Below are 15,224 nucleotides of genomic sequence, written 5' to 3'. Positions count from 1 at the left end.
AAAGTGGGCTGGCTGTGTGGGTCAACTGTGAGCCTCAGCTCTTGTTATTCAAGTCATGTGATTAGAACCCCAGCACGTACACGGATTGGAGGGTTGGCTTGGGATGGGCTCCCCAGGAACCTCACCTTCCAGGTACCGGACCAGTAGCGGAATCTCCAGCTCCCACATGTCGGCCATGGAGGGTGCGATGCTCTGGCTCAGGGTCCTCAAGAGGTTGAGCATGGCTATCCCACGACCCTCCCCCTTGTAAGGTGATGACATCAGCACCTGGAGGGCACCAAGGCTCCAGTGAAGTAGCACCTGAGCACCTTGCTCCTTGTCTTGGAGCTCTTTGTCCTCATTTTTAAAGGGAGGAGCTGGACAAGATCGGTGGTTTTCAAATAGGGATTTCAAATAGAGAGTGCACCTGCAGAGGACACTACAGGAAGGATGGGGGATGGGGGCTAGACCTGGGCTCCCTCCCCACCCCAGGCTTCAGTGCAACATGGATGAGTGTCCACAGTTAACATAAAGAGAAGAACTCATGGGTCCTGGACTGAGCCAACCCCCAGGGGTAGGCAGGCATTGGCAGTGTAGTGGGGATGCTTTGGGCAGAGGAATCTAAAAGCAGGTCCAGGCCAGCTCCCCAGTTATTACAAGTGCACTGCCTCTACCAAACTCGAAAGGAATTTCAGGGACATGGAATTATCTGTCCTGCCAAGCATCAAACTCCCTCATTGCACCTCAGCTTCCTCACACCCCTGGGGCTCTGGGAATTAGGAGCTTAAAGAAGAGGTGCCACAGGGCATGGCCTTGCCAGGCCAGGGCATGGTGCAGGTCAGCCACTCACCAGGAGATGGGCCAGCAGCTTCTGAGGTGCAGGCAGGTCCACTGATTGAAGGAAATGCAACCCCAGCTGAGCCTTCCTGGCTTGTACCAGGACATGCTCCTATGTCCCCATCTAGGAACTTTACCCTAGAAGGTTCCTCCCCAACATGATCTTGTTCCGCAAACCCCCAGAATGGAGAATGGGTCGGCACAGGGAATTTCCTAAGAACATCATTACATTTCACTTATCCTGGGAAGAGGGGAGAATCGTGCTAATGGGTTGAGGTTTAGAAGATGCTCTTTTCAGGCCATGCACATTTTGTAGTGGATGCCAAGACTTTCCATGACAACGTTTTGTCTCCTACTGTGAACCCCATCCTCTGTTGAGCCAAAAGTAATTAGACACTGCCATTCTACCCACTCCTGACTCTCTCCACAGGCTTTGGGAGCCAATGAGCCCATGAAAAGCAAACCAACAGTGCACAAACAAATGGACAAGGGCACGGCCAGGCCTGCTGAGAAGATGCCAGTGCAGGGGACCTGGAGAGGACTCAACCAGAGTCAAGAGTGAGAAGGGCATGAGGAAGACCTCAGAGGATCAACTGGCCAGCTTGTTTAGATCAAAGTCAGAGAGCAGGCTCTGCCCTTTGCTAGTCCTGGATCCTAAAGGACCCCATCAATCACCTCCATCACCAGCGATGCCCTTGGGGCCAGAGTTGGAGGGAAGGGGACAGGAGCAAGCATGGTAGGTGGGCATAGTTGTTTTGAGAGCCTGGTGTTAACAGTGCCCACTCTGAGTGGACCATAGTGAGGGTAGTCTACAGAGGATGGGACGCCTATAGTTACTCTAGCTGGCTCAGAGAAGCCAGACAGAACAGAGGCCCAGTAAGGTCATGCATGGGAAAGGCTGGGCCAGGAGCTCCCAAGGATGGGATCTGGACCAGGGGTGTGGGCTGGGGGGACAGGACATGAGGAGTGAGCTATCCAGAAGGAAGTTTACACAATTCTAACATGTCCTAGATATGATCAGGTAGGCATTAATATCCAGGTAGGCATTAATAGTATTAATTTGGACTTGGATGTTTCCAGGAGAAGGGAGAATGAGGGTGGAAGGAATGTGGAGAGAGGTGGGCATTCCCAGACAAGGAGCCAGCCCACCTGCCCAATCCAATCAGCTGGACAGGAACTTTGCCCACCTTGCCTGCTCTTGCCAGCCACGCTGACATCCACATCCTGGCCATGGAGCTGGTGTTCTGCCAGGTTTGTGAGGCTGATACAGATAGGAGTCAAAGCTTCCATGTAGTCTGTCTCCATGATGTAGCACAGGAGCCTCACCCAAAACTCCTGGGGTGGGGGTGGGAGAGAAAGGGGCTCAGAATTAGCCCAAGCCCTGGGCTTCTAAGGAGAACAGTCAGGCTCTGCCATGGTGCCATCCCATCCCTGCTTCCCCAGAGATGTCCCCTGACAGTCTCAGCCCTGAACTGGCTCCACCGCCAAATCCAGTCTTTGTCAGGGGCATTTAAGTGTCACCCACCCTGATGTGGCAAGAGAGTCTGCTAGTCCCTGCTGGGGCCAGCATCCCTGTTGCCCAACTTCTATCGCTGCCAGCCTCATACAAACCCACACTCATCAAACCCTCCTCATCCAGGGCCCTCCCTCTGATCCCAAGTCCTCTAGAGGGGCACCCTGGGCAGATGATCCAGTTGTGCATGCCTGGTATGACGGTCAGTTTTGTGTGTCAACTTGGCTAGGCGACTGTACCTAGTCATTCAGTCAAACACCAATCTAGGTGTTGTTGTGAAGGTAGCTTGTAGGTGTGATGAAAGTGCATAATCCATAAAAGAGATTATCCTCAATAACATAGGTGGGTGAAACACCTTAAGAGTGAAACGCCGGGGTTTCTCTGAGGAAGAAGATATTCAGCCACAAGGCTGCAGCATCCACCCCTGCTAGAGTCTCCAGCCTGCTGGCCTGCCACGCAGGTGTCAGACTTGCCAGCCCCCACAACTGCATGAGTCACTTCCTTAAAATAAACCAGGCTATATATGTCTTCTACTGGTTCTGTTTCTCTGGAGAACCCTGACTGATATGGATTCTTGGAGCTGTGTTTCCAACTTCACCCCACCATCTCCTCTCTCCCTGGGTGACCGTTCAACACCCCCAACTAATTATAATCCCTCTCCACCCCACCCCCACCCCTAGGAGTTGAAGGTGAGGCTCTTGTGCTACCAACCATCAAGTGCAATGGCTTAACCTGTTGTAGCCACCAGGACTAGAATCTCCCAGTTCCTGGGCTTCCCCATAAAGACAGCATGGTGAATTCTAAGGGAATTTCAATCCTGGATCTATTGTTTACCAGATATGAGGCCTTGAGCAAATTAATGAATCCCTCTGGGTCTGTTTCTTCATCTACAAAATCAGGATAATAACTACCCTCTATGCAGGTAGTTGCTGGGATAATTAAACAAGATTGCACAGGTTGCACACCTAGTACAGTATACCTGCTATATGTGGGTGCCACATGGACTGTAGCTATGATGATGATGATGATGATGATTATTTCTGCAATTAAAAAAAGCTGTCGCTGGACAGGGATCATCTAGCCTGCAGCCTCAGTGAATAATCATTCCCTCCTTGATGCTCTCATGGTACATTTTTCCTATCTTATTGCTACGTCACATTTTGTTGCAATTAAAAGTTGACACATTTGTTTCTCCCATAGTCTGTGAACTCCTTCCACTCCTTCCGGTCATACTGAGTCCTCCTAGTGCACACTCCTCTGTCCTGTCTTTCACAGAGTAAGAACTCAATGAATGTTTACAAAATTAAACCATGAAAATCATTGGTCTACACACAGACACACAGACACACACACACACACACACACACACACACACACACACGGGCCTTAAAGTAATGGACACATTTCAGGTACTTGCTCAAATGATACAGACTGATACTGCCAGCCATGCTGAGGTCGTGCACTGCCCAGCCTCTAGGGGTACAGAGATGAAGAGTAAGTTCTCATCAAGGACCTGGCTTTGGAACTGGGTTTTGAGTAATTCCAGGCAACTGGAAGAGGAAGGCCCCTCAACACTCCAGACAGCAGGAACGGAAGAAGCAAAGATGTGGAATTCTGGGCATGTGTGGTTCACCCCCAGCCTGGCGTGGTGACCCACTATGCGGGTGGGGCAGGGCCCACTCACGTTGGTCATCCCACTGACAGAAGAGGTAATGATCTTCACAGTGTCCATGGTGACTTTGTGGACCATCCTCTCCTCCAAGTCCCTCTGATAAAAGTTCTCCCGGCGATTTGTCTGGAAGAAAGAACCAAGGGATTCCCACCTGTGGCCTAGCAGAGGCTTGTCATGGTCTCAGGTGTGGTCTCCTCACTCCCCAGGGGCTCCATGCCCAGATACTGAGTCTACAGAATGCTCAGAGCTGTGCATATATCTAGGACCCCACACATTGTCACCTGCAGGTTCACTGTGTCTACGAACTCATGTCATGAATGGATACGCAGGTTTGAACACAGGTATGCTGAGTGGCATTCTCCCCTCAGCACTGTGGAAACCATTTCCAAGTCCAGCTGCTCTGTGGTCTGCGTATCAGGGCCACTCACCAGTTTGTAGGTGGATAAGGTCAGCTGCACAGACACGTACTTCAGGCCCCAGCCTTTGATTCTCTCCTGGTAGCCACAGAGAGCCAACTGCCCAATGATGCGGAGAATAGCCATCCTCACCTGAGGGGACAGGACCGTGGACATGCTGGGGGTTGGGGTGGGCTCCAAGGCACCCAATCCTGTGACATAGAGAGCTAGGAATTGGGGGTGCTCTGGGCTAGAAGGGGCCTCAGGGACTACCTGATTACTGCCCACTCTGTCCACCTCCCCCTGCCTCATCCAGGGGTCCCACTCTGCAGCATGCCCACCTGGGAGCCTAATTGAGCCTTGGAGAGACACAAAGCTCCCTCCCTCCCTTCCAACCTCGGCTGCTCCATTCTAGCAGCCCTTGCCGTGGGGAGCCCATCTGTTATCCTGGACCCCCTGGGGCTTGCTCCATTGATGAGAATCACTATGTGAAGGAGATGCAGAACGAGCCTCTTCTCTCTTCCCTCCACAGCCTCCAGGGACTGAAGACAGCTCTGCCTAAATCTCTAGCCCCCATTCTCCTCCATTCCCTCTCTGATATGCCTCAAAACTGCTGTGCAGACCCTCACTATGCTGGACCTCCCTTCCCCAGCCCATGGCCAGAACCAAGCTCCACTCCAAGGTGGATGTGGCTGCCATGGAGCCTGGGACTGTGGTTTTCAGCCTTTTGAGGGTGGGTAGAGGAGTACCCCTTAGTTGCTTTTTTCACATGCGATAAAGACCTCACAAAACCCTTGACAGCCAAGTGACTCTAGCTGCAGCTGGATTTACTCGGCCTCTGTTGGGTCCAAGGTGGTGCCTGAGACACACCACTCGAAAACTCTAGATCCATGGAGAGAATGAGGTCTCGAGAGTGGAACCTCAGCGTTCACTGGCCTCGCCATCCTGCAGCCCCAGTCGAGACCCGATGGAAAGCTGGGTTTTCCATCAAAAGCCTCTGCCTCCCAGAGCCCAGACTTCCCTTTGCCTCCCTGGCAGGGTCCCCTGACTGCCCCCCATTTCCAGGTCTCTGCCCTGTTACCTTGGACCGGGTATCAGAGATGGTGTTCTTGACCACCCGGATAGCCAGGTAGATGGCCCTGATACTCATCCTGGGCTCTGAAGGAGGAAAACTGGGTGGGCTGGAGGGCTGCGGCTCAGGGAGATGTCAGGTGGCTCGCCCCGCATCAGGGCCTCAAGTTCTGTCTCCTCCCACATTTTCCAAGCTCAGGGGCACTTTCTTAGGAGCCTCCCTGGCCATGCTCTCCCTGGCCATCTCCCTCCCCTCTGTTGTTTCCACGCCTCATTCCCTTGGCCACTGCTTTGTGTGTATCTCATTTGAACCCAGGTGAACTAGCCTTGAGGGCAAGATCTCTGCCTACGAGCTCTTTAGTGCCCTGCAGCTGGGCACAGAGCACTGGGCATGAAGTGGGCATGCAGTGGGCACACAGAGGTTGCAAAGCACCACCGTGAAGAGCATGGGTCCTGACACCAGGCCTTGCCTGGGTTCAAATCCTGGCTCCACCACATCCCAACTGTGGGACCTAAAGTGAATTACGTAGCCCCTCTGCGCCTCAGTTTCCTCGCCTGTAAAGTGTGGATAATGACAGTGCCTCTCTCACAGAGTTAACACAGTGTCTGGCACACCGTAAGGGCTGGGCAAGTGTTTGCTAGTTGTACAACTGATGACAGCACACCCAACTAAAGCAGGAAGCTTAAGAGGGGCAAGAAAGAGCCATGAGAAAGTTCTGGAGAGGGCTGGTGTGGATGGAGGTAGAGTTAGACATTCAGGATGAGTTTGGACTCCTGACCTCCAGGACGTACAGAGAATACATCTCTGTTGTTTCAAGCTACCCATGTGTGGTTCTTTGTTACAGCAACCCTAACAAACTAATGCAAAGGCCACAGCCTCACTGCAGCCTCCGAGGGACCAGCACCTGGTCCCTTCCACCCGGAAGGGCAGTGTTCATTCCCATGAGTCCCACGGGTGCCAGGCTCCACGCCCCTCCCTCGCAGGGCACAGATGTCGGGTTCCTGACACAGTGTCAAAATATCTGACATCCCCCCGGCTCCCACTCAACCCCTTAAACACTTGGGAGCCCCCAATTCCCTAAGCTTCCTTCCCAGAGCCGTGGCTGCCTGGCCACTCGCCTGCGTGACGAAGAGCGCCTCCAGGCCGCCCTGGTACTCCGCCAGCAGCAGGGGGATGTAGTCGTAGACCTGCTCCCGCAGGTCATCGTTGGGCAGAAGGAGGCCGAGCATGGGCTTCAGGGACTTGATCACCCCCAGCTTCACCTGCCACCAGAAACCAGCTCTGGGACCCATTGTCTCACCACCCTCCAGCAAGGCCAGTGACCTCAGCCCCAGCCACAGAATCCAAGGACACAGGACAGAAGGCGCCTCAGAAGCAGAGCAAGGTCTTTCCTGCACAGGTGGCCGGGTTTGAGTCCCTCCCACTTAGCAGCCACATGACCTTGAGCAGGTACTTAACCCCTCTGTGCCTGAGTTTCCTCATTTGTCAACTAGTCCTATATCACAGAGTGGGTGTGAAAATAGCTCCCACGGGTAAGACGCTGGTAGAGTGCCCAGCATGTAACAAGGATTATCACCAACCTTCATCAAGCCTGGCCTCGTGAATGAGTCTCCTAGGTCCCAGCTGTTCAGCATCCATGCGTTCCCCGGCTCTGCCATGAGTCAAGTCACTGCCCTCTAGGGTCCTGGGAGTAAGTCTGGACCCAACGGTCCCTCAGCACCTCCCAGCCCCACAGGCTGGGGAGCTGTGGCCTGGGGACCACCAGGCCCTCCTAAGAGGGGTGCATCTCACCTCAGGGTTGTGGTGCCTCAGCCACACTGTCATGAAGTAGCGATACATGGGGAACACCTTCAGGGCAAACTGCTCCTCGGTCATCACGGGATACACGCTCTCCTCCAGGTGCTTCAGATAAAACTGCACCGTCTCACAGAAGGTCTCCATGGCTACCAACAGCAACAGGGGAATGCACTTGGCGCCAGAGGGGCTGGAAGCAGAACCAAGCCTTCCCAGCCCAGCTTCCCGAGTGGAAGTGCTCATGCCTTGCCGTAGCGAGCAGGCTGCACCCTGCCCTTCCAACCCCCCACAGCACCTTCATTTTTACTCTGCGTGCCTGTGTGTGCGAGAACTGAGCACTCGGGGGTGTCTGGGTCCCTCTCCTTCAAGGACAGAGACGGGGTCAAGGGCGAGGCCTGGAGTATGACCCTGCCCACATCCTGGGGATTCCAGGTCAGAGGGCAGTGAACAGTGAACACATGTGGCCCTCTTTTTCTCAGGCACTAGGGCTTTTTATAAGCCCACAAGAACATTAAGTAATCAAAATCTGGGGCAAGGTGATCAGATTGAAATAGCATCTAAGACCAGTCCCCGTCAAGCTCCACATGGAGCCGTTTTCCCCGGTCTCCCTCTCCTGTGAATGCTCATTGCTGTTCTGTGGTCTCATGAAGTGAAGTGCTTAACTACAAAGCAAGCTAAATGGAGTCACGGTAGCAGCTTCTTCCCTCTAAGCCGGGATCTTCTAAAAGGCCCCCACCGTATCTCAGCCTCTTGTGCCCCAGGCAGCCAATCAGAGGCCACACGAAGTAAAAGATTAAGCAAACTCCTTTGGAGAACAAGTGAACAGTGCACCTCTTTTTCAACAACCCCTCCATCTGCTCCTTACCCAGCAGTCTCCCTCCGGCGCCCTGATCGAGCCAGACCTGCAGGCTCAAGTGGGTCACTCACCACTGCAGATCGCCTGGCGTATCTTGGCTTCATTGGCAAGTCTCAGCATGGTGAATATGGTAGCCAGGGTGATGCCCATGTATGGCATGAACTCAAACACTGTGAGGTTGTGAGGGATGATTACAGGGAGTTGGGGCTGGGGGTGAGCAGAGAGAAGGCAGAGAGGACAACCCTGCTGCCCTCCACCTCCAACCCCTAACAGTCCAGAGCTGGCTTAGCCCTCTGTCCTGGCTGGGGCCCAGGAAATAGTCCAGGAGTCAGAAAAGCATTAAAAAGTGAGCTAGAAGGGCATGGTGGCTCACGCCTGTAATCCCAGCACTTTGGGAGGCCGAGGTGGGCGGATCACGAGGTCAGGAGATCGAGGCCATCCTGGCTAACATGGTTGAAACCCCGTCTCTACTAAAAATACAAAAAATTGGCCGGGCGTGGTGGCAGGTGCCTGTAGTCTCAACCACTAGGGAGGCAGAGGCAGGAGAATGGCGTGAACCCGGGAGGCGGAGCTTGCAGTGAGCCGAGATCACGCCACTGCACTCCAGCCTGGGCGACAGAGCGAGACTCCGTCTCAAAAAAAAAAAAAAGTGAGCTAGAAGCAGGTGACACAGGAAGAAAGCCAGGCAAAAGGGGAGGAAAGGGAAGAAGAGAGAGGACCAGGAGAAGGAAGAGGAGGTCCGAGAGAGGGAGGGAAGAGAGGACAGAGGAGCCCCAGGGAAGGAGGGGCAAGAAGCAGAAAGAAGCAGCCCCCAGAGTGCATCCATCCTCCTGGACACAGACCAGCCTCCTTCAGGGGTCCCACAAACGTTCTTGGGCGAACACAGAAGCAGGGAGACAGCAGGTGAGAGCAAGGAACTGAGAGAAGGCACGAGGCCAGCAGAGAAAAAGAGCAGACGGATGAAGGAAGGGAGCCGTAACAGGCCACTCTGCAACAGGAGGCAGGCCCCTCCACTTCACCCACCCTGAGTGCGCCCCCATCTTCAGACTTCATAATAATCCCCCTCGCTGCTGTCCCTTGTCCTCTTTCCAGGCCTGCCTTCCCTTCCTCCCCTCCCACTCCATCCAGGCCTTTATCCCCAGCAAGCCGTGAAGCTCTTCCACCTCCCGCCTTCTCCAGCCTTATCTCACTGGACCCCTTGGCAGGATGGGCATCACGGGGGCCTGCACCCCTTGAGATTGTTCTCCCTGTGCCAGGCCTCACATTCCATGCTGTCTCTTACGACTCCTCCCGAGCCTTGCCAATGCCAGGACCCCTCCGGGCTGGGTCCTCTCTCTACTTTCACTCCCGGATATCAATGGCTTTGAACATCACCTGCACTCTGAGGTCACCAAGAACCAAAGCCAAGCCCAGACCTGCCCTCTGAACTCCGCGCCACAAATCAACTGCCCCCTTCACCTCTCCCCTGGGGGCTCCCACAGGCAACATGAGCTCCACACACAGCATGAAGTTCTTCACTTGAGCTCCCAACTCTCAGTGCTTCTAGCTCGGGAAAGGAGGCCAACACGCTCCCAGTGGCTTGCTACCTCTGCTCCTTCCCCCGTCCTCAGCAGGTCCCGTCTCAGAGCCCCTTCCCACCTGTCACCCCTCACCACATGCTTCCCAGCCCAGCCACCGTCACAAGTACCCACCTCCTAGTACTCTCCATCCGGGCAACAATCAGAAAGGCCTTCCCACAACCTGCATTCACCAGGCGACCCTGCAGCTTAATGTCCTTCGATAGCTTCCTAGTGCCCGAGGTGACGTCCCCAAGGCCCTGCCTGACTCTCCCCCTCATCTCTCTCTCACTCCTTAACTCCAGCCACAGCCACTTCTCAACTCTTCGAAGAATCCAAGCTCTTCTCTGCCCCAGAGCCTCAGCAATGTTCTCTCCGTGTGGAATGTTCTCCCCATTCCATGCTTCACACAGACGTCCTCCTCTCTGCCTTCAGGTCTTAGCTGAAATATCGCTACCTCAACAAGGGCTGCAGAGATGAGGTCCCCTCCCTCAGCCAGATCTCAAACGCCCATTTGGCTGCTCTCTTCATACCCGTCACCTCCTGTTATAAACGTCTATTTCCTTGTTTGCCTGTTGGTCCTTTCTGAGCACCAGAGCCGTGTGTGTCTTATGTATTGTAGTGGCCAGGTACCTGCCACAAGGCCTGCATGGAGTAGGAGTTCAGCGCATGCTTCTGGGATGAAAGGAAGGGAGGGAGGATGGAGAAGGAAGGAAGGAAGGGAGAGAGGGAGGGAGGGAGGGAGGGTAGGGGAGGGAAAGGGGAGGGGAGGAAGGAAGGAAGGAGAAAAAGAAAGCGGGAGGGAGGGGAAAGAGTAAGTAAGGCAGGCAATTAAAAAGGAAAGGAAGAAGGAAGGAAGGAAGGAAATTGAAAGAGAAAGAGATGGAAAGACAGAACAACGCAAGTGGAGGGGAGACAGGAGAGAGAGGGGAAGAAGGATGAGAGGCAGAAACACACAGAAAGGGAGAGAAGGAAGGAGGGAAGGAAGAAGGAAATTGAAAGAGAAAGAGATGGAAAGACAGAACAACGCAAGTGGAGGGGAGACAGGAGAGAGAGGGGAAGAAGGATGAGAGGCAGAAACACACAGAAAGGGAGAGAAGGAAGGAGGGAAGGAAGAAAGGAAGGAAGGAGAGAAGAAAAGAAGGGAGGAAAGAAGGGTGGGAGGGAGAAAGGGATGGAGGAAGGGAGGAAGGAAGGGAGGGATGAAGGAAGGAAGGAGAAAAAGAAAGAGGGAAGGGAAGGAGTAAGTAAGGCAGACAATATAAAAGGAAAGGAAGGAAGGAAGGGGGGAGGGAGGGAGGAAGGAAGGAGAGAAGAAAAGAGGAGAGGAAGGAAGGAGGGAGGAAGGAAGGAAGGGAGGGAGGGAGGGAGGAAGGAAGGAGGGAAGGAAGGAAGAAAGGAAGAAAGGAGAGAAGAAAAGAGGGGAGGAAAGAAGGGTGGGAGGGAGAAAGGGATGGAGGAAGGAAGGAAGGAGAAAAAGAAAGAGGGAAGGGAAGGAGTAAGTAAGGCAGACAATATAAAAGGAAAGGAAGGAAGGAAGGAAGGGGGGAGGGAGGGAGGAAGGAAGGAGAGAAGAAAAGAGGAGAGGAAGGAAGGAGGGAGGAAGGAAGGAAGGGAGGGAGGGAGGAAGGAAGGAAGGAAGGGAGGGAGGAAGGAAGGAGAGAAGAAAAGGGAGGAAGGAAGGGTGGGATGGAGGAAGGGAGGAAGGGAGGGAGGAAGGAAGGAAGGAAAGAAGGAGAAAAAGGGGGAGGGAGAGGAAGGAGTAAGTAAGGCAGGCAATAAAAAAGGAAAGGAAAGAGGAAGGAAGGAAGGAAGGAAATTGAAAAAGAAAGAGAGATGGAAAGACAGAACAATGCAGGTGGAGGGGAGCAGGAGAGAGGGGGAAGAAGGATGAGAGACAGAACACACAGAATCTTAACAGCTAAGAGACAAAAGGACTGCAGACACAAAATGAGTAAATTTTAGAGGGAAAAAGAGAGAAATGAAAGGTAAGGGGAAGAGGTGAACATAGGGATAGATGGGAGGGGCAGAGAGAGGCAGAGACCAGGAGGGCACACTGGGCCAGGCTGAGGGCCCTCAAGCCCCTACCATTGCTGTTGGCCAGCTTGGCCAGTGTGATGATGACAAATTCATCAGTGAGGTTGAGGGGCTTGAGGTGGTGCTGCAGCTCGTACATGACCAAGCTGAAGTGGTTTCGAGACAGAGCCACCAGTGTGTCGCTGGCCACCTCTGCCTTCATATAGCCCTCCATCTGCAGGGGACAGAAGAGGGACATATGGCACCACCACCAGCCGGGCCTCCAGGAAAACCTTCCTACCCCAGGCTCTCTCCATCCCTCCTGGTTCCCTTGGGCTCAGCCTTACCCCTGCTCTAAGAGGTAACTGCACAGGGCTGTGGGCATCCTGGGCCAGGCCCCCAGTGGCCCAGCTCCTCGGCTGGCAGAGGGAAGGCACCAATGGAGCTTGGGGTCCTACCTCTGGGATCTCCCTCATCTCCTTGGAGGCAATGGCCACCAGCCTCTGCACGCACTGCTCCTCCAGCTCCCCCTCCTGCTGGATGATGTCCTGGAGGATGTTGTAAATGTTGACCTTGCACTGGGTGGAAATCTGGGCAACAAGCATGGTGGGTGGAATGGACCCTCACCCTGCCCCCGGCACAAGTCCACCTCTCTCTCCCACTGTCCTCCTTCCCTACACCCAAACCACCAGCCTCCAAACACACAAATCTTAGATCCCCATTCCTCCATTTCTAAATCCTCCTGCTTCGCTTCTCCTGCCCTTCTCATCCCACTGGCCCTGTCAATATGACTTGCGTATCTGTATTCCTGCCCCTGATTTCAGTAAATATCTGGCAAGGCAGGTGTTAAGTGATCAACACACAAGGTTCTCTATGCATGGGGCATTGGCCATCTTGAAAGCCCAAAGAGGGCAGGCTCACCTTGCCTTTGCCCTACTGAGGGAGTCTGTGGGCCCAGGAAAATTGCCTCTTACTCTCTTCCAATTCCTGCATGATAGCGCTTATCACCACTGAAAATGACCTGGTTTAGGATGGGATTGGGCAGATAGATTGCACATCCCAGATCACACCTGGAGGGTCGTATTTGAGAATACTTTTAATCAGGCATGACAAGTTACTCTTTTTTTTTTTTTTTTTGAGACAGAGTCTTGCTCTGTCGCCCTGGCTGGAGTGCAGTGGCGCGATTTCGCCTCACTGCAAGCTCTGCCTCCCGGGTTCATGCCATTCTCCTGCCTCAGCCTCCCGAGTAGCTGGGACTACAGGTGCCTGCCACCATGCCCGGTTAATTTTTTTTTTTTTTTTTTTTTTTTTAGTAGAGAGGGGGTTTCACCGTGTTAGCCAAGATGGTCTCGATCTCCTGACCTCATGATCTGCCGGCCTCGGCCTCCCAAAGTGCTGGGATTACAGGCGTGAGCCACCGCGCCCAGCTGACAAGCCACTCTCAAGGAATGAGGGTTACTTTCTAGGTGGGGCCACTGCCTGCAAAGCCCTCAGGAAAAAATGTCCTTCTACCTCTGGTGGTAGGGAGGTCACTCCCAACAGTCCAGAATCCTTAGCAAATTTGGGGACCTTAAGAAGAGAGGAATTCACCCAAATGTGTAAGTTCTACTGGTGAAATCCAGTACAGGGAGTCTTGGTCTTGGTTTCCTATTTTGGGATAGCAAATAATAGGGATTTGTAAAACTCCAATCAGAAATCCCTATGACAGCTCCCAGAAATTAATGATGTGGCCTTAGTAGCTGCTCAGTACTGCGTGGCTCAAGACCAGTGTTTCTCAATCTTTATTATTATTATTATTATTATTACTCCCAAGGACATTTAGACTTTTTTCCTAATCACACCCCAACGAGACTTTGATGCCATATATATGTGTGGGTATATATATATAATATATATGTATATGTATATATAGAATACATATGTATATGTATATAGATAATATATACGTATATGTATATATCTATATGTATATATAGAATATATGTATATGTATATATAGAATATATATGTATATGTATATATGTATATGTATATACATATGTGTGTGTGTGTGTTATACATATCCATGCTTTATACATGAAAAAGTAAAATTTTCTTTGTCCCCCAAGAACTAGTTTTACTTAATTGGGGGCAATATCACCCCATTGAGAATGGAAGCTCTAGATTTTCACAGTAAACTCAAGGAGGCCAATATGCTTAATTAACACTCTTACTGCACCCTATACAAATAGCCAGGCAAATTATAAGAAGATCAGCCTTTTTTGTGATCAAGAATAATCTTCGGAGAATATTTATAGTCACAAGAGAAAAACTGTCAAAGACTTGGAAATAACAAAAGCGATCACTGAGTGGCCTTCCAGAGCAGAGCTTGGTTCTGTCTGGCAGATGCTGTGGAATTACTGGATTCTGTAGAGTGTGCATCTGTGATTGCCAAGGCTACTTTACATCTCTGTAGGGAAAAAAGTTAAATCCTAGAAAACTGATAACAATGCACGTGTTTCCTACATAGGAATGAAAATGATTCCTGTTCATGGCAGTGCAAATGGATTTTGTCTGGTAAAGCACAGGTAAAATTCTCATTTGAACAGCTTTTAACATCTTACTAGTTCCTTAACTAGTTGAGGAGTAAATAAAATCTTTGATGCATGTTAATTTTAAAATGTGCCTATTTGTTTATTGTCTGTTTATTGCCACTGATGACTGATTAAGACCTGTGTGTTAATCATGGTTTCTTATTTTCTTCATTTCCTGATGCTTTGGCACCTGGGTCCTTGCTGACCCTAGAGAGACTACTCCTCCCAGAGCTAGCCAGTTCCTAGAGATAGTAACAAGTTGTCCATCAGCATGCTTTTTAAGTACAAAACAACTGTTACAGATTGAATCATGTACCCTAAAAATTCCTATGTTGAAGCCCTAACCCCCAGTGGGATAGTATTTGGAGATGAGCCCTTCGAAAGGTAATTAGGGTTAAATGAAGTCACAAGGGTGGGACCCTAATCTCATGGGATTGGTGCCCTTATAAAAGAAGCAGAAGACACAAGAGTGCTTTCTCCCACTGTGCGCATGCACAGGAGAGCCACGTGAGGACACAGTGAGAGGGCAGTCACACAAGAAAGCCAGCAAGGAAGCAAGGCTTTACAGAAACCAAATTTGCTGGCACCTTGTATTAGTCTGTTCTCGCATTGCTAATGTAAACATACCTGAGACTGGGTAATTTATAAAGAAAAAGAGGTTTAATGGACTCATAGTTCCACGTGGTCAGGAGGCTTCACAATCATGGTAGGAGACAAAGGGGGAACACAGTCATGTTCTACATGGCAGCAGGCAAGAGAGAATGAGAGCCAAGAGAAAGGGGAAACCCCTTATAAAACCATCAGATCTCGTGAGACTTATTCACTACTATGAGAACAGTATGAGGGAAACCACCCCATGATTCAATTATCTCCCAATTGTTCCCTCCCACAACATGTGGGAATTATGGGAGCTATAATTCAAGGTGAGATTTGGGTGGGGACACAGCCAAACCATATCGCA

General features: G+C 51.8%; 1 protein-coding gene across 1 annotated transcript in view; it reads right to left on the bottom strand.

Moving 5' to 3' along the window:
• The window catches only part of MROH2A (maestro heat like repeat family member 2A), a 33,398-nt gene that overhangs the window by 11,425 nt on the left and 6,749 nt on the right, over positions 1-15,224 (bottom strand). The window contains 11 exon segments of the mRNA XM_054678857.2: positions 126-267; positions 830-870; positions 2,004-2,151; positions 4,014-4,124; positions 4,430-4,549; positions 5,478-5,585; positions 6,587-6,730; positions 7,260-7,411; positions 8,190-8,288; positions 11,763-11,925; positions 12,149-12,280. Of these exon segments, the coding sequence (XP_054534832.1) occupies positions 126-267; positions 830-870; positions 2,004-2,151; positions 4,014-4,124; positions 4,430-4,549; positions 5,478-5,585; positions 6,587-6,730; positions 7,260-7,411; positions 8,190-8,288; positions 11,763-11,925; positions 12,149-12,280 (1,360 nt within the window).

Source organism: Pan troglodytes, chromosome 13 (genome assembly GCF_028858775.2).
Source record: "Pan troglodytes isolate AG18354 chromosome 13, NHGRI_mPanTro3-v2.0_pri, whole genome shotgun sequence".
Lineage (NCBI taxonomy): Eukaryota > Metazoa > Chordata > Mammalia > Primates > Hominidae > Pan > Pan troglodytes.
This window is presented reverse-complemented; position numbering and strand designations above follow the sequence as displayed.